Source organism: Nycticebus coucang, chromosome 4 (genome assembly GCF_027406575.1).
Source record: "Nycticebus coucang isolate mNycCou1 chromosome 4, mNycCou1.pri, whole genome shotgun sequence".
Lineage (NCBI taxonomy): Eukaryota > Metazoa > Chordata > Mammalia > Primates > Lorisidae > Nycticebus > Nycticebus coucang.
In genome coordinates this window covers 10222528-10245429 of record NC_069783.1, presented here as the reverse complement: position 1 = coordinate 10245429, position 22902 = coordinate 10222528, and the positions used below count along the sequence as shown (strand labels likewise).

The 22902-nt window shown below is 44.7% G+C and overlaps 1 protein-coding gene across 6 annotated transcripts in view; it reads right to left on the bottom strand.

Annotated features, from left to right (window-relative positions):
- The window catches only part of LPIN1 (lipin 1), a 143676-nt gene extending 121133 nt beyond the window's left edge, over positions 1-22543 (bottom strand). For 2 of the 6 annotated variants that reach the window (XM_053587291.1, XM_053587292.1), the window contains exon 1: positions 21678-21824. In XM_053587291.1, coding sequence (XP_053443266.1) covers positions 21678-21758 — 81 coding nt within the window. In that variant the 5' untranslated portion in view covers positions 21759-21824. Of the gene's footprint in view, positions 1-21677; positions 21826-22443 lie in introns of those variants that run through there. The other 4 variants (XM_053587294.1, XM_053587293.1, XM_053587297.1 and 1 more) reach the window with 4 other exon arrangements.
- Between the last annotated feature and the right edge of the window lie 359 nt (positions 22544-22902).

The window sequence follows — 22902 nt, the reverse complement described above, 5'->3', positions numbered from 1 at the left end:
TCCCAGACTGATCTATTTGCTGGGTGGGTCCTCCTGAATTCACAGAGCACTGGAACAAGTCATATCTGAGTTATCACCAGACCCCTGCGATCCAGTTGCCAGAGACCTTTTAAACTCTCACACCTGAGACACGTGCTGACTGAGACAATTGATTTGGACCTTTTGAACTGAGCCAATCACCCAAGGACTATTCAAGTGGTGCCCTGGGTGTGTGGCTGTAGGAAGGTTTGATTTTCCTTTTCCAATTGTTGCCGGTGGGGGGCGGGGTGACTTAATTGCTGGTATTTCTCCACAGCGGAGACTTCAACCCAGAGTAACTATTTCACTAGGATCGGACAGAGACCAGCTAAAAACAAGACAGAATCACTTAGCCCCACCACACCAAACAGGTCCCCTCTTTCTCAGGCCATAGCACTGTACGGGTCCTCGACAAGGCTCCAGGGCAAAAATCAAATGGTGTAAAATAATCATGGGGTGGAACCAGCAGAAAAACTCTGATAACATGAATAACCAGAATAGATCAACCCCCCCCCCCAAGGAAAGATACGGCAGATGTAACTGAAGATCCTATTCATAAACAGCTGGCTGAGATATCAGAAATCAAATTCAGAATTTGGATTGCAAACAAGTTTAATAGAATGGAGGAAAATTTGGAATTAGAAATTTGAGGAGCAATCCAAAAGTCGGAATTAGAAATTCAAGGAGAAATTCAAAAGTTGTCTCAAGACTTTAACAAATTTAAAGACAAAACCACCAAAGATTTTTACTCACTGAAGGAAGAATTGGCAGCCCTAAAAGATCTGAAAAATACAGTAGAATCCCTCAGTAACAGAGCGGAGCAAGTACAAGAAAAGATTTCTGACATTGAAGACAAAGCCTTTGAACGCTTCCAAACTCTCAAAGAGGAAGAGAAATGAAGAGCAAAAACGGATCATTCTCTCAGAGAGCTCTGGGATAATTCGAAGAAGACTAATATCCACCTCATTGGAATCCATGAAAGTGATGAAGTGGCCTCACAAGGCACAGAGGCCCTTCTCCATGAAATTATGAAAGAGAATTTTCCAGACATACCAAGAGATTCTGAAATTCAGATAGCAGACGGTTTCAGAATGCCAGCATGATTCAATCCCAATAAGACATCCCCGAGGCATATCATAATTAACTTCACTAAAGTTAATATGAAAGAGAAAATTCTGAAAGCAGCCAGACATAAGAAATCCATTACCTACAAAGGGAAGAATATTACAATGACTGCAGATCTCTCTGCTGAAACTTTTCAAGCCAGAAGAGGGTAGTCATTGACTTTTAATATCCTAAAGAAAATAACTTTCAACCGTGGATCCTATATCCAGCTAAACTGAGTTTCATTTATGATGGAGAAATTAAATACTTTAATGACATTCATATGTTGAAGAAATTTGCCATAACCAAACCAGCTCTTCAGGATATTCTCAGACCTATCCTCCATAATGACCAGCACAATCCTCTACCACAAAAGTAAACTCACTTGGAAACTTTTGATCAAACTCCAACTTCCACAGTGATTAAAAATGTCCACTGGACTTTCGAAAAACTCAAGTCCCAAAATTTTACCAGACTTATCAATAGTCTCCATTAATGTGAAGGTCCTAAAATGTCCGCTAAAGAGGCATAGGTTAGCTGACTGGATACAAAATCTCAGGCCAGATATTTCCTGCATACAAGAGTCACATCTTACCTTAAAAGATAAATATAGATTCAGGGTGAAAGGATGGTTGTCCATATTTCAGGCAAATGGTAATCAGAAAAAAAGCAGATATTGCAATTCTATTTGCAGACACAATAGGCTTTAAACCAACAAAAGTAAGGAAGGATAAGAATGGTTACTTCATATTTGTTAAGGGTAATATGCAATATGAGATTTCAATTATTAATATTTATGCATCCAAACAGAAAGCACCTCAATTTGTAAGAAGAAACTCTAACAGACATGAGCAACTTGTTTTCCTCCAGCTCCATAATAGTCAGAGATTTCAAGACTCCTTTGGCAGTGTTGGATAGATCCTCCAATAAGAAGCTGAGCAATGAAATTTTAGATTTAAACCTAACCATCCAACATTTGGATTTAGCAGACATCTACAGAACATTTCATCCCTACAAAACTGAATACACATACTTCTCATCAGCCCACGGAACATACTCCAAAATCGATCACATCTTAGGTTACAAGTCTAACCTCAGTAAATTTAAAGAAATAGAAATTATTCCTTGCATCTTCTCGGACCACCATGGAATAAAAGATGAACTCAGTAACAACAGGAATCTGCATACTCATACAAAAATATGGAAGTTAAATAAGCTTATGCTGAATGATAGCTGGGTGAGAGATGAGATTAAGAAGGAAATTGCCAAATTTTTGTAACAAAACGACAATGAAGACACGAATTATCAGAACCTCTGGGATACCGCAAAGACAGTCCTAAGAGAGAAATTTATAGCACTGCATGCCTTCCTCAAGAAAACAGAAAGAGAGGAAGTTAACAACATAATGGGACATCTCAAGCAACTGGAAAAGGAAGAACATTCCAATGCCAAACCCAGCAGAAGAAAAGAAATAACCAGATTCAAGCAGAATTAAATGAAATTGAAAACAAAAGAATTATACAACCGATCAACAAATCAAAAACTTCGTTTTTTGAAAAGGTCAATAAAATAGATAAACCTTTGGCTAACCTAACCAGGAAAAAAAGAATAAAATCTCTAATCTCATCAATCAGAAATGACAAAGACCAAATAACAACAGACTCCTCAGAAATTAAAAAAATCCTTAATGAATATTAGAAGAAACTTTATTCTCAGAAATATGAAAATCTGAAGGAAATTGACCAAAACTTGGAAGCACTTCACGTTCCAAGACTTAGCCAGAATCAAGCAGAAATGTTGAACAGGCCAATATCAAGTTCTGAAATAGCACCAACCATACAAAATCTCCCTAAAAAGAAAAGCCCAGGACCAGATGGCTTCACGTCAGAATTCTGCCAAATCTTTAAAGACGAACTAGTACCTATATTACTCAACCTGTTCCAAAATATAGAAAAAGAAGGAAGACTACCCAACACGTTCTATGAAGCAAACATCACCCTGATCCCCAAACCAGGAAAAGACCCAACAAGAAAAGAAAATTATAGACCAATATCACTAATGAATATAGATGCAAAAATAATCAACAACATACTAACAAACAGAATCCAGCAACACATCAAACAAATCATACATCATGACCAAGTCAGTTTTATCCTAGGGTCTGAAGACTGGTTCAATATATGTAAATCTATAAGTATAATTTAGCACATCAACAAATTAAAAAACAAAGACCATATGATTCTCTCAATTGATGCATAAAAAGCTTTTGATAATATCCAGCATCCCTTCATGATCAGAACACTTAACAAAATTGGTATAGAGGAGAGAGATTAAAGATGGCGGCCAAGTAACAGCTTCCCTGCAACTGGGAACAGCGGGTCTGGGGAGACGAGACTCCAGGCATCTCTGGCCGGTGGGATCTGCCTATAATCATCCCTTTGAGGATACAGGGAGCCAGCAAGGGACTTCTGGACCCCAAGAGGAGGACAAAAACAGTGGAAAACGGGCAAGTGGTTGCGTGTGTTTGATCGACCTAATCACGCCGGCAACTGTAAGTACAAGCAAGAGTGAGACTGCAAACCAGAAAGGCCTTACCTGTGAACTGTTTCAGTGTTCTTGGACTTGGCACTCAGTTGAACTGCCTTAGGGAGAACTTGAGCAGGACTGTCCAGAACTTTGGGCAATGTCTGGGGCCCCAGACTGAGCCACTGAGCTGGGCACAGGAAGCCACTGTGAAACAACTGCCCCAGCAAGCTCCGCACTGAGGGTCTCAGAGAAGGGATTTGGCAGGTCAAAGTAACCTACTGACTGAGCAGCCTAAAGGCAGGGACTGAGCTGCCTTACAGCCTTAATCCTTAGGGGCAGAGTGAGACTTTTTGGCACACTGGAGCCTTGGGCTGTTGCCCTGGGTGGAGTGCCGTGACATTTCAGCTCATAGCAACCTCAAACTCCGGGGCTTGGTGCCGCCCAGACCTCCATAAGAGCTGAGCAGCAACCCCTGACCAGTGACCAGCCCCCACTGGGCCTCCACATTACCTGACCAGGAACTGCGGGAGCCAAGCAACCCTGCGTCCTCCCTCCTGTGTCCTCCCAGCTTCCACAGTAGCCCGTTCATCTGAAAAGGGACTCTGGTAGCTGCATGCCCTTTGGAGCCCCCCCTGCCTCTGCGCAGAGCCCTTCTCCTGGCCAGAGACTGCTGGAGCCTTGGGCTCTCTGTGCCAAAGTCACTGGGCACCTGGCACTCCCAGAACCGTGCTCACCACCCCAAGCCCTGTTGCTGGATCTGGGTGTGTCACAAACCGGAGCTACTTCCACAACCAGAACTCCCTAGCTAGAGCAGCCACAGAGGAACTACACAGGGTCACTCCCTACAAAGATCCAGCAACAATACAGTGATCCCGCTGGGGTCTAATCTTGGAGAGACACCTCCCCAACTCCGAGGACAGCCAGAGGCAACGGTGAAAAACAATCATGAGGCGAAATCAACAGAAAAACTTTGGCAATATGAATAATCAGAGTAGATCAACTCCACCAAGGATCAATGGGGCAGAAACAGCACAAGACCCCATGCACAAACAAATAGCTGAGATGTCAGAAATTGAATTTAGGATCTGGATAGCAAATAAGATCGAATTAGAATTCCAAAAGTTATCTCAAGAATTCAAAGGATTCAAAGACCAAATGACCAAAGATTTTGACACATTGAGACAAGAAGTTGCATCCCTCAAAGATCTGAGAAACACAGTAGAATCCCTCAGTAACAGAATGGAGCAAGCAGAAGAAAGGATTTCTGACATTGAAGACAAAGCTTTCGAACACTCCCAAACCCTCAAAGAAGAAGAGAAATGGAGAGCAAAAACAGACCACTCTCTCAGAGAGCTCTCGGATAATTTGAAGAAAACCAATATTCGTCTTATAGGGATCCCCGAAAGTGACGAAGTGACTTCACAAGACACAGAGTCTCTTCTCCATGAGATTATGAAGGAGAACTTTCCAGACATGCCAAGAGATTCTGAAATTCAGATAGCAGACAGTTTCAGAACTCCAGCACGACTCAACCCAAATAAGACATCCCCCAGACACATCATAATCAATTTCACTAAAGTTAATATGAAGGAGAAAATTCTGAAAGCTGCCAGACGAAAGAAAACCATTACCTACAAGGGGAAGAATATCAGAATAACTGCAGATCTCTCGGCTGAAACCTTTCAGCTAGAAGACGATGGTCATCGACTTTTAATCTCCTAAAACAAAATAAATTTCAACCCAGGATCCTATACCCAGCTAAACTGAGCTTCATTTATGATGGAGAAATTAAATACTTCAACGACATTCACATGTTGAAGAAATTTGCCATTACTAAACCAGCTCTCCAGGACATTCTTAGACCTATCCTCCATAAAAACCAGCGTAATTCTCCACCACAAAAGTAAACCCATCCAAAAAAATTTTTTTATCGAATTCCAACTTCCACAGTCGCAAAAGGATTAAAAATGTCCACTGGTCTCTCGAAAGGCTTATCAATACTCTCAATTAATGGGAATGGTTTAAATTGTCCTCTAAAGAGGCATAGGTTGGCGGACTGGATACAAAAACTCAAGCCAGATATCTGCTGCATCCAAGAATTGCATCTTACATTAAAAGACAAATATAGACTCAAGGTGAAGGGATGGTCATCTATATTCCAAGCAAATGCAAAGCAGAAAAAAGCAGGAGTTGCAATCCTGTTCGCAGATGCAATAGGCTTTAAACCAACCAAAATAAGGAAGGATAAGGATGGACACTTCATATTTGTTAAAGGTAATACTCAATATGATGAGATTTCAATTATTAATATTTATGGCACCCAACCAGAACGCACCTCAATTTATAAGAGAAACTCTAACAGACATGAGCAACTCGATTTCCTCCACTTCCATAGTAGTTGGAGATTTTAACACCCCTTTAGCAGTCCTGGATAGATCCTCCAAAAAGAAGCTAAGCAAATAAATTTTAGATTTAACCCAACCATTCAACATCTGGACTTAACAGACATCTACAGAACATTTCATCCCCCAAAAATTGAATACACATTCTTCTCATCAGCCCATGGAACATACTCCAAAATCTACCACATCCTAGGCCACAAATCTAACCTCAGCAAATTCAAAAAAATAGGAATTATTCCTTGTATCTTCTCAGACCATCATGGAATAAAAGTTGAACTAAATTACAACAGGAACCTGCATACCCATACAAAAACATGGAAGCTAAACAACCTTATGCTGAAGGATACGTGGATAATAGACAAGATTAAGAAGGAAATCACCATATTTTTGGAACAAAACAACAATCAAGACACGAATTAGCAGAACCTCTGGGATACTGCAAAGGCAGTCCTAAGAGGGAAATTTATAGCACTGCAAGCCTTCCTCAAGAAAACAGAAAGAAAGGAAGTCAATAACTTAATGGAACATCTTAAGCAACTGGAGAAAGAAGAACACTTCAACCCCAAACTCAGCAGAAGAAAAGAAATAACCAAAATCAGAGCAGAATTAAATGAAATTGAAAACAAAAGAACTATACAACAGATCGATAAATCCAAAAGCTGGTTTTTTTGAAAAGATCAATAAAATAGATAAACCTTTGGCCAACCTAACCAGGAAAAAGAGAGTAAAATCTCTAATTTCATCAATCAGAAATGGTAATGATGAAATAACAACAGACCCCTCAGAAATTCAAAAAATCCTTAACGAATACTACAAGAAACTCTACTCTCACAAATATGAAAATCTGAAAGAAATCGACCAATACCTGGAAGCACGCCACCTACCAAGACTTAGCCAGAACGAAGTGGAAATGTTGAACAGGCCCATATCAAGTTCTGAAATAGCATCAACTATACAAAAATCTCCCTAAAAAGAAAAGCCCAGGACCAGATGGCTTTACGTCAGAATTCTACAAAACATTTAAAGAAGAACTAGTACCTATACTACTAAACCTCTTCCAAAATATAGAAAAAGAAGGAATATTACCCAGCACATTCTACGAAACAAACATCACCTTGATCCCCAAACCAGGGAAAGACCCAACAAGAAAAGAAAATTATAGACCAATATCACTAATGAATATAGATGCTAAAATACTCAATAAGATCCTAACAAACAGAATCCAACAACACATCAAAAAAATTATACACCATGACCAAGTCAGATTTATCCCAGGGTCTCAAGGCTGGTTCAATATATGTAAATGTATAAATGTAATTCAGCACATAAACAAACTTAAAAATAAAGACCATATGATTCTTTCAATTGATGCAGAAAAAGCTTTTGATAACATCCAGCATCCCTTCATGATCAGAGCACTAAAGAAAATTGGTATAGAAGGGACATTTCTTAAACTAATAGAGGCCATCTACAGCAAACCCACAGCCAATATTGTATTGAATGGAGTTAAATTGAAATCATTTCCACTTAGATCAGGAACCAGGCAAGGTTGCCCATTGTCTCCATTGCTCTTTAACATTGTAATGGAAGTTTTAGCCATTGCAATTAGGGAAGAAAAGGTGATCAAGGGTATCCACATAGGGTCAGAAGAGATCAAATTTCACCCAACGCAGATGATATGATCATATATCTGGAAAACACTGGGGATTCTACTACAAAACTTTTAGAAGTGATCAAGGAATACAGCAATGTCTCAGGCTACAAAATCAACACCCATAAATCTGTAGCCTTTATATATACCAACAATAACCAAGCTGAACAGTCAAGGACTCTATTCCTTTCACAGTAGTGCCAAAGAAGATGAAATATTTGGGAGTATACCTAACAAAGGACGTGAAAGATCTCTACAGAGAGAACTATGAAACTCTAAGAAAGGAAATAGCCGAAGATGTTAACAGATGGAAAAACATACCATGCTCATGGCTGGGAAGAATCAACATTGTTAAAATGTCCATACTACCCAAAGCAATATATAACTTTAATGCAATTTCTATTAAAGCTCCAATGTCATACTTTAAAGACCTTGAAAAAATAATACTTCATTTTACATGGAATCAGAAAAAGCCTCGAATAGCCAAAACATTACTGAGCAATAAAAACAAAGCAGGAGGAATCACGCTACCAGACCTGAGACTGTACTATAAATCCATAGTGATCAAAACAGCATGGTACTGGCACAAAAGCAGAGAAGTAGATGTCTGGAACAGAATAGAGAACCAAGAGATGGATCCAGCTACTTACCGTTACTTGATCTTTGACAAGCCAATTAAAAACATTCAGTGGGGAAAAGATTCCCTATTTAACAAATGGTGCTGTGTAAACTGGCTGGCAACCTGTAGAAGATTGAAACTGGACCCACACCTTTCACCATTAACTAAGATAGACTCTCACTGGATAAAAGATTTAAACTTAAGACATGAAACTATAAAAATACTTGAAGAAAGTGCAGGGAAAACTCTTGAAGGAATCGGCCTGGGTGAATATATTATGAGGAGGACTCCCCAGGCAACTGAAGCAGTATCAAAAATACACTACTGGGACCTGATCAAACTAAAAAGCTTCTGCACAGCCAAAAACATAGTGAGGAAGGCAAATTTCTCTCATTTCTCAGAATGGGAGAAAATATTTGCAGGTTATGCCTCCGATAAAGGTCTAATAACCAGAATCCACAGAGAACTCAAACGTATTAACAAGAAAAGAACATGTGACCCCATCTCAGGGTGGGCAAGGGACTTGAAGAGAAAATTCTCTAAAGAAGACCGATGCAAGATCTACAAACACATGAAAAAAGCTCATCATCCTTAATCATCAGAGAAATGCAAATCAAAACTACTTTGAGATATCACCTAACCCCAGTAAGAGTAGCCCACATAACAAAATCCCAAAACCAGAAATGTTGGCGTGGATGTGGAGGAAAGGGCATACTTCTACACTGCTGGTGGGAATGCCCACTAATACGTTCCTTCTGGAAGGATGTTTGGAGAATACTTAGAGACCTAAAAATAGACTTGCCATTCGATCCTATAATTCCTTTACTAGGTTTATACCCAGAAGACCAAAAGTCACAATATAACAAAGACATCTGTACCAGAGTTTATTGCAGCCCAATTCATAATTGCTAAGTCATGGAAGAAGCCCAAGTGCCCATCGACCCACGAATGGACTAGCAAATTGTGGTACATGTATACCATGGAATACTATGCAGCCTTAAAGAAAGATGGAGAGTTTACCTCTTTCATGTTTACATGGATGGAGCTGGAACATATTCTTCTTAGCAAAGTATCTCAGGAATGGAAGAAAAAGTATCCAATGTACTCAGCCCTACTATGAAGCTGAATTATAACTTTCACATGAAGACTATAACCCAACTATAGCACAAGACTATGGTGAAAGGGCCAAGGAAGGGGAAGGGAGGGGGGAGGTTTTGGTGGAGGGAGGGTAATGGGTGGGGCCACAATCTATGGTGCATCTTAGAATGGGTATAGGTGATTGCACTAATGTACACAGCTATGATTTAACAATAAAAAAAGAAAAAAAAAGAAAATTGGTATATAAAGGACATTTCTTAAACTGATAGAGGCCATCTACAGAAAACCCAAAATCATATTGAATAGAGTTAAATTGAAATCATTTCCACTCAGATCAGGAACCAGACAAGGCTGCCCATTTTCTCCACTGCTCTTTAACATTGTAATGGAATTTTTAGCCATCACAATTAGGGAAGAAAAGGCGATCAAGGGTATTCATATAGGGTCAGAAGAGATAAAACTTTCACTCTTTGCAGATGTTATGATTGTATATCTGGAAACACCAGGGATTCTACTACAAAACTCTTAGAAGTGATCAAGGAATACAGCAGTATCTCAGGTTACAAAATCAACGTTCATAAATCAGTAGCCTTTATATATACCAACCATAGACAAGCTGAAAAAACAGTTAAGGACTCTATTCCATTCACAGTAGTGTCAAAGAAAATGAAATATTTGGGAGTTTATCTAACAAAGGACGTGAAAGATCTCTATAAAGAGAACTATGAAACTCTAAGAAAAGAAATAGCTGAGAATGTTAACAAATGGAAAAACATACCATGCTCACGGCTGGGAAGAATCAACATTGTTAAAATGTCTATACTACCCAAAGCAATATACTATTTTAATACAATCCCTTTTAAAGCTCCACCGTCTTACTTTAAAGAGCTTGAAAAAATAATACTTCATTTCATATGGAATCAGAAAAAAACTCAAATAGCGAAGACTTTACTCAGAAATAAAAACAAAGCAGGAGGAATCACACTACCAGACCTCAGACTATACTGTAAATCAATAGTGATCAAAACAGCATGGTACTGGCACAAAAACAGAGAGGTAGAGAAATGAAACAGAATAGAGAACCAAGAGATGAATCCAGCTACTTACCGTTCTTTGATCTTTGACAAGCCAATTAAAAACATTTTGTGGGGAAAGATTCCCTATTTAACAAATGGTGCTGGGTGAACTGGCTGGCAACCTATAGACGACTGAAACTGGACCCACACCTTTCACCATTAACTAAGATAGACTCTCACTGGATTAAAGATTTAAACTTAAGACATGAAACTATAAAAATACTAGAAGAGAGTGCAGGGAAAACCTTTGAAGAAATCGGTCTGGGTGAGTATTTTATGATGAGGACCCCCCCCCGCCCCGGGCAATTGAAGGAGCTTCAAAAATACACTACTGGGAGCTGATCAAACTAAAAAACTTTTGCACAGCCAATAACACAGTAAGTAAAGCAAGCAGACAGCCTTCAGAATGGGGAAGATATTTGCCGGTCATGTCTCTGACAAAGGTTTAATAACCAGAATCCACAGAGAACTCAAATGTATAAGTAAGAAAAGAACAAGTGATCCCATCACAGGCTGGGCAAGGGACTTGCCGAGAAACTTCTCTGAAGAAGACAGGTGCACGGCCTACAGACATATGAAAAAATGCTCATCATCTTTAATCATCAGAGAAATGCAAATCAAAACTACTTTGAGGTATCATCTAACTCCAGTAAGATTAGGCCATATCACAAAATCCCAAGACCAGAGATGTTGGCGTGGATGTGGAGAAAAGGGAACACTTCTACACTGCTGGTGGGAATGCAAATTCATACATTCCTTTTGGAAAGATGTATGGAGAACACTTAGTGATCTAAAAATAGATCTGCCATTCAATCCTATAATTCCTCTACTAGGTATATACCCAGAAGACCAAAAATCACATTATAACAAAGATATTTGTACCAGAATGTTTATTGTAGCCCAATTCATAATTGCTAAGTCATGGAAAAAGCCCAAGTGCCCATCGATCCACCTATGGATTAACAAATTGTGGTATATGTACACCATGGAATATTACGCAGCCTTAAAGAAAGATGGAGACTTTACCTCTTTCATGTTTACATGGATAGAGCTGGAACATATTCTTCTTAGTAAAGTACCTTAAGAATGGAATAAAAAGTATCCAATGTACTCAGCCCTACTATGAAACTAATTTATGGCTTTCACATGAAAGCTATAACCCAGTTATAACCTAAGAATAGGGAGAAGGGGGAGAGAGAGCGGACGGAGAACGGAGGATGGGCGGAGGGAAGGTGATTGGTGGGATTACACCTGCGATGCATCTTATAAGGGTACTTGTGAAACTTAGTAAATGTAGAATATAATGTCTTAACAAAATAACTAAGAAAATGCCAGGAAGGCTGTGTTAACCAGTGTGATGAAAATATGTCAAATGGTCTATAAAACCAGTGTATGGTACCCCATGATCGCATTAATGTACACAGCTACGATTTAATAATTAGAAAAAAAACAGACACAAAAAATGTTGGAAATGAATAGTCATAGAAATTAAAGAATAAATATCAATATAACAAAACACAGTAAAAGAGAGAATTAATGAAATGAAGTGAAATACTTGTGTAGCATGAATACATTCAATGAGCCCAGCAAGTCAAAAAGATAAAGGAAGAAGTAAAACAATATGTAGGAGACGGGGGTGGGGGGGGAGTTAAAGTGAGAAGCTAAAATTTGTGTCTAATAAGTATTTCGGAAAATAAAACTAGGGAGATCACTGTGAAGAAGCTGTTGAAGAGATGTCTGAGAATCTTCCAAAATTGACGAAAGATGTGAGTGAAAAGTGAAAGGAAACTGAACACAGAGAAGGGGAAATAAAAATAAATCTATACCTATACACATTATAGTGAAATAGCAGAGGAAAAGATAGCATTTGGAAGTCTCCCAGAAGACGAGTGCTTTTATAAATACTGAGGTAAAACAGTGGTCGACCTAGAATTTTATACTCAGCTAAACTACCATTCAAGAAAAAGAAAGTGCAAAAGGAAGACATTCTTAAGTATACAAAGAGTAAACAAATTTATCTCCCCATATACCCTCCCTAGAATAATTATCAAATGATGTGCACCACCAAGAAAAAAACATGAACCCAGGCAGATATGGGATATAAGAAAAAGCAGTAAGTACAGATACAGATATAAGAGGTTGGACATTTTAAAAATTATTCAACTTTTTGTTGAAAAATAATAACTGAAGTTTCTAAGTTTTCTCTTTAAAACAAAAACTCTAGAGAAGACTAATAAGATGGCAATGTATTCAATGGTTGTTAAAGTGAGATAAGGCTTGGGTCCTGTTTGGCGGGAGTATAGAAATAATAAATAATTTTAAACTGTGTTAGATAATATTTATTCTCTAGGTGTGTTTTGTTTTTTTTTTGTAGAGACAGAGTCTCACTTTACGGCCCTTGGTAGAGTGCCGTGGCCTCACACAGCTCACAGCAACCTGCAACTCCTGGGCTTCAGTGATTTTCTTGCCTCAGCCTCCCAAGTAGCTGGGACTACAGGCGCCCGCCACAACGCCCGGCTATTTTTTGGTTGCAGTTTGGCCGGGGCCGGGTTTGAACCCGTCACCCTCGGTATATGGGGCCGGCGCCCTACTGACTGAGCCACAGGCGCCGCCCTCTAGGTGTGTTTTTAAAAGTTAAGGACAGCCACTAAAAGAATACAGGTTCAACCCCAGTTATGGAATTTGCTGAGCAAAAGCAGAAGACGGGATGGGGAAAATATTTTTTTCAATCATCAGTTCAACAGAAACCAGGAAAAGCAAGCAAGAAAGCCTGATTTTTAGATGTCACAAAGTCAGTATGTTGTATAACAGAATCGAGATATGAAAAGACCTTCTCAGGTCTAAAACCTACAAGATGACAATTAAGATAAATATTCTAAGGCTCAAAAAGTCAATTTTAGAACATCTGGATGGGGAAGCCCTGGCCATCAGTAGTTCATATGAAGAATTCAGAATGCTTTGAAAAGCCTGGGCCAGTTAATTAATCTCTCTAAGATTCTCCGTATGTAAACTGAGGCTAAGAATCACCTGCATGGCTTTTAGGGAATTGAAAGGTCAAAATATGGGAAATGCCTCACAGGCGTCTGGCATATGGAGAGCACTCGGTAAGCAGAAGCGGTAATAAACTTGGACACTGATCATTTGAAAGCACTATGAATTATCCATAAATATGGAATAACTCATGTTTGCAAAATATTATTGTACAAGTCAGCTGTGCAGACTCAATGTTCAGCAGATAATAAGACTTACTGTTCTCTTTCCATCTGATGACCTCTCACCCATTCGGCTTTTGTACCTGGCTCAAAACTAGCAACTCGAGCCCCTCTTGCTTCACGGTTAACTGCGAGGCATCTATCAAATGGCTATTAATAAACTCAGCTTCTGCCTGGGTCAAATCAGGTGAAGACACGAACTAGCCAAGTCCTCTTCGTCTTTATTTTGAACTACTTTGAAATTCAAATCATAAAATCCACTCACTCAAGGATTTTAACAAAACCCTTTTGTTATTGACTGAAAATGTTTTATCTATTAAGTCACTTTCCATAAGCACTTCCCGCACCACACCCCCTTGGATGGGGGGCAGAGGAACCCTAATCCCACCCAGGTGTGCCCTGTCCTAGGACTTGGTGTGGCACTGCCCTCCAGAGGGCATTTCTGTGCAGGACACTTAGGCCGGAGTGAAAGCAATGAGACGTTCCTAGGTCATTTATGTGAAGGGTGGATAATTCATAGTGCTTTATGGGGTAAATGAGCAAGTGGCAGGGCCTGAAGGGTATAATCGGCATGGAAACAGGGCCCGCCCAGTCACTGCCGTGCAGAAAGGCTCGGTTCTCCAAGGGGAGATGTGGAGACTATGACTCCAAAAAGAATTCCAGCCTGTGACTCCAGAGAGGCAGGGAAGGCCTCTGGGAGGCTACTCTCTCCAGGGGATGCAAACTAGCCTGCAAGGAGCCCTGGGGTGTCTGGAGAGAGAGGGAGGGTGGGAGTTGGCAAGGAGGTGTCAGGGTTGCCGTGGGGAAGGAAAGGCAGCGTGAGAAGTGAGGACACCAGGCTCCCCACCCTTTCATCTTCAAAGTTGCTCACTCCATTTTTATTCCACTTGTAGGGAAAGGCCCGCAGACATTTTATCATTTATTACAATGTTAGTGAGTACAGGTGGCAAGAATCACAGTCTGAATCAACTCCCTGGGCCACCCCTGGCACTCAGAGCCCCTCCGAGTAGAATGAATGGACAGGACCTCTCAGGATAGACAAACTGCAAGCAGGCTTGACGAGTCGAACTCAGTTTGTCCCCTCGGCCAGCATTCCATGTGGTGACAAACTTTGGAAGCTTAGTGGCGGCCCTGTCATGACATCATTTTATAAAAGTGTATGTCACAGTCATCCACCTGCTAAGGCCAGGGCTCAAATGCCACCTCCCCCAGAAAGACCAAGAAACTTAGCTATCTCTGAGAGGCACCCCTGCACTTGTAATGGCCACACAGGGGGCAGCCCTAGGAGGCAGGCATCAGTGCTCCAAATTTACAACAGGCCTGCTCCAACCTACACCGTGAGGCCTGGAGCCCGGATGGCGTCCTCCAGGTCCCCTTCTGTTACTCCTGGAGCTCCCTTGTAATGGGTCTCACTGTCTTCATACTACTAACAAAAACGATTCCTGAGTTCAGAGACAGAGCCCTCCTGCCTCCGCCATGCTGTCCCTGCTGTGGGAGACACCACATCCCTCTGCCCTGCAGAGCCCAGCTGCAGACCAGCCCACAAGGCACCTCGGCCGCTGGGGTGCTGTCCTGTCTGAGAGCACCCTGCTTCCTTGTTATTACTGCTTCTAGTAAGAAATTAGGTGAGTTTGCTCCAAACTTTTGGTTATTATTTGCTTATATAATTTATCAAACCCTGAAAGGATTTCAAGCAGCTTAGAAAGAAAAATAAACCACATAATAGAATTACTTAAAAACAGATCAAAAGCCGTGAAATGGAGCAGGATTTAGAATTACAGGAGGGAGAGAGAGAATTCCTAAAATCTAGACCTCAGATAATCCTGCCTTTGAGCACCAAACAAAAGCCCACCCCAGCAGCCAGGGCAAAGGAGAAAGATGGGTGCCAGGGCCCTGTTTATCTAACAAAGGGACCCATATTGATTCATCACCACGCCCACATACTCCAAGCACAAGCACTGTGAGGAATGCATTCATGAGTCCTCCCGCACGCAGGGGTGGCAGTAACAGAAGGATAGTGTCTGACCCCCTCGGAGCACAGCCACAGGCATTTCCCAGCTCAGTCACATGTGACAGGATGTGCTCTGCTCACAATGCCAGCCTGTGGCCATCCTCCCCACCCTTGTGGCCATCCACCCTGTCGCTGTGAATTTAAACCAGGACAACCCACCCGTAAGTTACACTATACAGTATCTGTCCACAGGCCCACATACACCAGCCTCAGGCATTACAGAACAACTCATCTGGACCACCTGTCCTACCATCCTTCATCTTTCCCAGCATCTGTCTGTCTCAACATTCCAGTCTTCATCTCACATTTCACTCTCGGGTCCAAATACAGTGTGACCTCTCCATTGCTCGTGGGCCATCCACATCCTGGCTCCTCCCTCTCCAGGTGCTTCCCACCATCACTGGGCAGCACTTTTCCAAAGGGAAAGCCCAGGGCCCATTGATGACCACACGGTAAATGCCAAGAAAAGGCTCAGGGGTGCTTCAGCATATCAGTGAAGGCCTGACACCCTACTAAGCTGAGAACGCAGATTGATTAGCCCTGATTATAGGAAGATGAGCCCAGGGCTCAGGGAGGCTCCATGGGACTGGGTGGAGGCCAGTAGCTTTGTTTATAAGTAGCAGAGCTGGGATTCCCACCCAGGGCTCCTGGGCTACAAAGGCTGGCTTTGACCACACTATGTCCCTTCCTTGAGAACAGCAGGACATTGGCATCAATACCAGCTCTCTGGAGGCAGGGGCAGCAGCCGTGAATGGCACAGGACATATCTTGTCACTTTACAGCCACAGCACACTGGAGGCAGCTGCAGCCAATCCTCTCCCCTCTGCACAGAGTCCAGGGAGAGGCCAGAGCCAGCGACAAAGAAGTGTGGACCTGTCGCTTCCCAGACCTCCTCTTTCCTCCCTTCCTCTCTACAATGCTCAGCTGTATTTGTCTGCCCCAAGCTCAACTCCAGCCCACCTGCAAAGCCTCCTCCCTCTGACTGCTCGTCTCCCAGAGGTCTGGGCCTCATCATGGCAGGTACACCCAGCCCCTTCTAGTCTCCCATGTTCTTGCCCATGTAGCTTAGCATCTTAAATATAGGAAGACAAAATTATACATGATGTAATTCATGTATATAATCTGCTATTTCGTGTGGTCCTTAGCTCATCAGCCATTATGTAGATTCAGATCAAGTGTGGTCCCCCTCAGTGTCTGGAGGGAGGCAGAGCAGACGTGACGAGGTAAGCTGCACTAGTAGGGAACTCCAGAGTTTGGAGGGGATATGGACTCATACAACTTATCATAAACACAAGGAGCCGCACAATAACGGGCAAGGAAACTGAGTCTCTCAGAGAAGTGATTTTGTTGCCTTTGTTTCCCCACTCTGGCCTTGACCAGGTGGAGAATGTTACTAGGACCCCCACTTAGCAGGTGAGAAAGGATTTGGGGGAACAGGTTATGGGTGAGGGGAAAGCACCAAAGTCAGGTGCTTTGGCTTAATAAGCATGTGCTAAGTGGGGTGACTGACCCATTCAGAACACCTTTGAGAGCAAAGGGGGAGTGCTATGAATAGTTACATGGTACAGGACAACAGGCACAAACCCAACTGGCCTGGGCAAACAAGGACACATGTAGTGATTACAGGTTACAGATTATATACAGGTCACCCGGGCAGTCCGGGTGACCTGCTGCGTGTAGGTGAGCTGGAGACACCCTCACCATCCCAGGGAGCTCGCAGCTTACTGGGAGAAGGAGACAGAGAAATACATCCTCCAGGGTGACCTGCAGAGGAGGGGGCAACTCAGTCATTTAAATGCAGTGTCCAGCGACTTGCCCCCTTCCACTCTGATTTCATAATGGAAAGCACAATCCGCTTACATTAAAAACATAAGAACTCAAAGCAAACGTGGGCAAGTTACCTAGCAGAAGGATGGGAGCCCCATCCCAACCACGGACTGAAATTTTATGAAGACGGTGGCATTTGAACTGGGCCGAGAAGGGTGAGCAAGACTGTGGCCAACCGCAGAGGACAGCGGATTAAAGACCCGTGTCAGTCAGTGTAAGATGCAGACCACGTTCCGTCTGCGGTTCAATCACAAACATACAAGAAGGAGATTTCAACAGGTCTGGGCTGGCAGCTGCCCCGGAATCACCAACTTAACCATCGAATTACAGTGTTCATCCTAACTTCTTGTCACTAGGAAAAGTGACAAGTGTCACCTCCAGAGGGAGCTCCAGGCCTCCACTACTGCTCACCAGCAGGTGTGCTGAGGGTGGGTCCAGGACACCCAGGGGAGAAGAAAGAGGCCCAAGGCTCCACTTCCATGAGAGGCTGTGTGGGGTGAGCTTCCTGTAGTTTCTCTGCCTCCCATAATGCACACCCAAGGGGCCATGCTTTCAGCTGACCATAGGTGGTGCCTTCTTGAGATCCCCCTCAGGACCAAGTGGGCAGTCAACACTGCTGTTTCGGGGTCTGCTCAGGCTCTGGGGACAGGTGGAGCCCTTCCCTGAGTTTGTCTTCCTACATCAGGCCACCCTTAGGGGTGCAAGGCCCAGAGGCTCCCATAGAGAGGGGCCAGAGGAGGCATCATCCAGCCTCTGTCAGGCCTATGGTCAGTGGAGCCAATGGAGTCCAGGTGGCAATAAAAGCTCTGGGGAATTGAGGCCCAAATTCCAGCCCCAAAACTGGAGGTGACAGGATGAATGTTCACTTCCCGGGAGACCCAACTAGCATGACTGGCTCAGCATGTCTGAAGAAAGCCACAGCACAGGAGCAGGACGTGGCCAGGTACAAGGAGAGAACAGAGCTGCGTGTGGGGGAGGGGGGCGGCCTCTGAGAGGCCCTGGAGGCCAAGGGCATGTGTGGGAGAGGACTGCCTCAGAGTTCTCCTTCCTGCTGCAAGACTCCCCCTCACAGAGCTCTCTAGGTCCACTGAGCCAGAATAAATGATCTGACATCTTGTCACCTGTAATATAAGCCATCTTTTGTCAGGTGTAACAGCTGCCATTATCGAGTACCTGTGAGTAGTAGATTATTGGCTATTGCAAGGATAAGCCTCATGTTACAGTGAGAAAACTAAGGCTTCAGCAAATCAAAACTTGTAAGTGGCAAACTGGGGCGTGAGCCCAGGCCTCTTGGCCTCCACTCTGGGTCTTCTGCCTGTGACTATTTGTCGTCTTTCACGGGTGGGTGCCTGAGCAGGACGAATGCCACCGCTGTGCAGAACCCAACTGTGGAAAAGTAAACTCCCAGATGGCCTCAGAAATAAGACCTGCAGACTCAGCTTTGAGGGAACGCCTTGTACCCTCACATTGTCCAGAGGCCCCACCCCCTTTGCTCTGTTTATTGAAATCGTATTCCTGCTCCAAGGCTTGGCTCAAACTCTGGCTCCTCAGAAACTGCCCTGCCAGCCAGAATCACTCCCAATCTGTGCCCCGTGAACTTTGAATTTGGCAGCTGGCCAGCGGCACCCTACTCACTCACATTCAGCCTTGACTCCCTATATACCTGCTCACCCCCACAGGGCTCTGCACACACTCAAGGCCCAGACATGCTTGTGGCCTAGAGATCAAGCCCAGAGTCCTTGGGAACGGCTGTGGGCAACACACAGGTGCATGGTGTCAATTCAACAGGTGCCTCTGAGGGCTCACACCTCCCGCTGCCCTTTCCCAGCTCCAGAAATGAAAACAGACCCCTTGGTGGCTGAGCTACTTTTACCCTTCCCAGAAGCCAGCCAGCCCTGCCTGGGCTCCTGGCCAAGGCAGCTGCAGCTCCTGCCTCTCCCTTCGTGCCTGGCCAGCTCTCCTACAGGCTCCTCCAGCTCTCCTGCATGGCCATGGTCCACCAGGGCTCCTGCCTGGTTTGCACCCCATTCCTTTACTGTGCTGCAGCCCTAACTCTGAGCCTGACCCTCCCCTGTCCTCCAAGGGCCAGTCCCGGATACACCCACCCCACCCCCCAAGTAGCAGAAGGAAGCCACGTCTCTCACCGGTGGGCCTGGAATCATGGCTGTGCTGCCACCAATTAGGCTCCTGGAATCATGGCTCTGCTGCCACCATTTGGCAAATAGGTCAGATTCTTCCAGATGTGAGACACAGCCCTGCCCCAGCCTAAGTCTCCTGGGCCCCTTCAGACCCTGCACCTTGCTGGAAGCCAGCTCTGCAGATCCAACCGAGTCCCATAACCCCCTCCGCAGCTCAGGCGTGACAAGAGGTGGCTTTGAAAACCTTTCTGCAGCTTAATCACAAGGAGCCTTCAGGGAATGAGCAAGACCTCTGTTTACAAAGTTCCCAGCTTCTTATTTGGTTCTTTCCTATATGCTCTAGATATTCTAGTGAACATGTTTTTATAATCAGGAAAAACAACTAATATCCAAAAAATACAAGCAGAAAACAGCTACAGTATTAAATTAGAGATTCCACGGGTCACAGCACTGGCGGGGATGCCCAGACAACAAGGGCTGAGCTGGACGCCAGGACACCTGGCTTCCTGTCCTTGTCTTCCACCAAGTCCCTGAGCTGCTATGGACATGTCGTAACTTCATGGCCTCAGTTTTCTCAGCTGTCAAATGGGGTCATCCTAGAGATACCCTAGCCCTAAATACCCTTCCCACCTGCCTGGGTCATCCTAGAGATACCCTAGCCCAGGGCAGTGGAGAACATCAGCCCCCATGGGGCACACTGGGGAGCTTTATAGGGAACCCAGCCTGCCCAGGTGGATAAGAGTGAGCAACTCCCAGCCCACACTGGTAACAACATACACGGGATATAAGTGACAGGAAACAAGAACAGAAATAAGACAAGCCATTTTAATCCCTGACTAATCACAAAACAGTCTATGTAATCACAGTGTGGGTGTCACTCATCTGCACAGTGCTGCCAAGGGGACGTCCTGCTCTGGGGCAGGATGCGGATGAGCCTAAGGCAGCCCCTCAGCCAGCATCCAGTCCATTCGGGAAATACTTGCCCAAAGGGCCAGGTGGCAAATGGGGCAGAGAAAGGAGCAGGCTCCATGCCCCTCCTTCCTTCCCAGCACCCCCCACTGTACCCTGGCAAGGCCTGTCATCTCTACAGGGAAGGCCCTGCCCTGGAGTGGGGCTGTCTGAAGTGACAACAGGTGTTTGGTGACCAGTGGCAAGAAGTCTGCCTGCCTGGCACTGGCCACACCCTTACTCTGTGTCCCTAAGAAGCAGAAAGCCCTCTGTGCTATCTGTCCCCAAGCACGCTGAACCCTCCTCCTGTGCCAGCTGAGGACCAGAGCAGAGTGCCCCCAAGTGTCCCCAGTGCATCAACTGGAGTGACGGTTTGACACACTATCCTCTCTGCAGCCCAACCCCTGCTCTTTGGAAGAAACCGCAAGGCCCTGAATTCTAGTCCAGGCCTGACCATAGGTGCTCATGGCTGCTTCGGGCTGGTGACCTGAACACCTTCCACTCCTGCTTGGGGCTTTCCAGTAGTAAAAGTAGATCACTTTAAACAGCTCCCACTACGACCCAACAGAAGAAAAAAAGCCCTGGCATCTAGGATCAGATCTAAAAAAGGCAGAGTCCACGAGAGCAGCAGACTCCTGAGACAACACTGAGTTGTCTGGCACTGGTCACTGAGTCAGGGACAGCCTTCGATAGAAAAATGAAAGACAGCTGGGTCCCAGCCGGCTACCTGATGGGCTGGAAGCCCTTGCAAAACCCTGTTGGGGGTCAAAGTAATCACTATGCATTTTCCAGCTAAGACAAAGAAAACAGCCTTTAATTCTCTAATAAGTCCTAAATCCTCCTTTATAAATGCAGCTTTAGAATAGGAGTGGCCAAGGACCAAGCCCAGCCTGTCCTTCATCTGGGGAAACGTGAATGCTCAGACCCATCCCAAGCCAGACTGGCTGGACAGACACAGATGATCCCCATCCCATGAACACCAAGCACCTGGCTAAGGAAGGCGGGAGAGCAGAGCCCTGTGTGCAGACAGCCACTGGCGGCCCTTACCCATGACCACGCTGAATCCAGGGAGCTCTTGCCCTGTGGAGGCTCCCAGCTGGAGCTGGGGACTGGGTCCTGCTCCTCCATGGCTCAGCGTCGGGTGCTGGCTGCCTCCTCACCCAGACCCAGGACACAAATGACCCTCTGACGACACCAGCTCAGGAGCTGGGAGGCCGGGCCGGGTGACACTGGAGTCCAAGGCAGGCGGTGCTTCCCTTTCCACCGGGTCTGCTCTGTCCTGTCCTGAAACCCAGGTCAAGTTACAAGGCTCAGCAAAAGAGCAGAGTGTTGAATTGCAAATCCTCTCCCACCTGGGGACTGGCTGACAAACAACACCCAGGACACAGAGATTCCAGAAGATGCTGGTTTCGGTTTCTGTCAACTGTGAAGGGGAAGCCAGGGGAGGGGACCTGTCATGTCATGGTCACTTTGTCCTCACTCCAGCTCTTGGAGACAGTAGGACTTCCCCAGGGTTTCACAGCTCTAAGAATTGGGGTTGTTCTGTCTCCCCAGGGATTGGAGGGGGAGGTGTGGAGGGAGAGTGCACCCCACGTGCTGAGCGCCGGGCGGTGCTTTCCAGAGAACAGTCCTTCCACGTTGTAGTCTCCTACGGTTCCCTACTCCTTGGGAAGTTCCTCTCTGAAACTCTGCACTGCCTCAGCACCCCATGAAGGCGGCGTGGGGGGGACCCTGCAACATCTATTTGGCAGTTAGCCCCACCTGTCATCTCAACAATGTGACAGTGCTCCAGGGGTGAATAAACCCCACTTACCAGGAACTGTGCTAAGTGCTGAAGATGCAGATCACACACAATTTTCACAGCAACCCTGTGAGGTTGCAGGTTGCAGACAGAGCTTCAAGAACTGGCCTTGGGTCGGAAGCCCGGAAGAGCAAAGCAGGGCCAGGGTAACTTCAGAACCATGCTGTGGATCTAATCACAGACGTGGATTCTGTCCAGAGAGGGATGGGGCTGAGCTCACTGGGGGAACGAGGGCAATGTCAGGTCAGGCCAGGGGGCAGCAGGGGCAGCATGAGAGTGGGCACCCAGGCCACCGTCTGGTTCGACAGCCACAGAGGGAGAGGAATTTGCAATCCCAGGAGCACATCAGGGCTGAGGAAAGGGACTCTAGGAATTGCGATATGAGCATGGTGGGGTGAGGTTGAGGCTAAGGGAGAAGGCTCTGCGGGAGGCTCCCTGATTCAACTTCCCACTGTGAAGCACAGTCTCCTA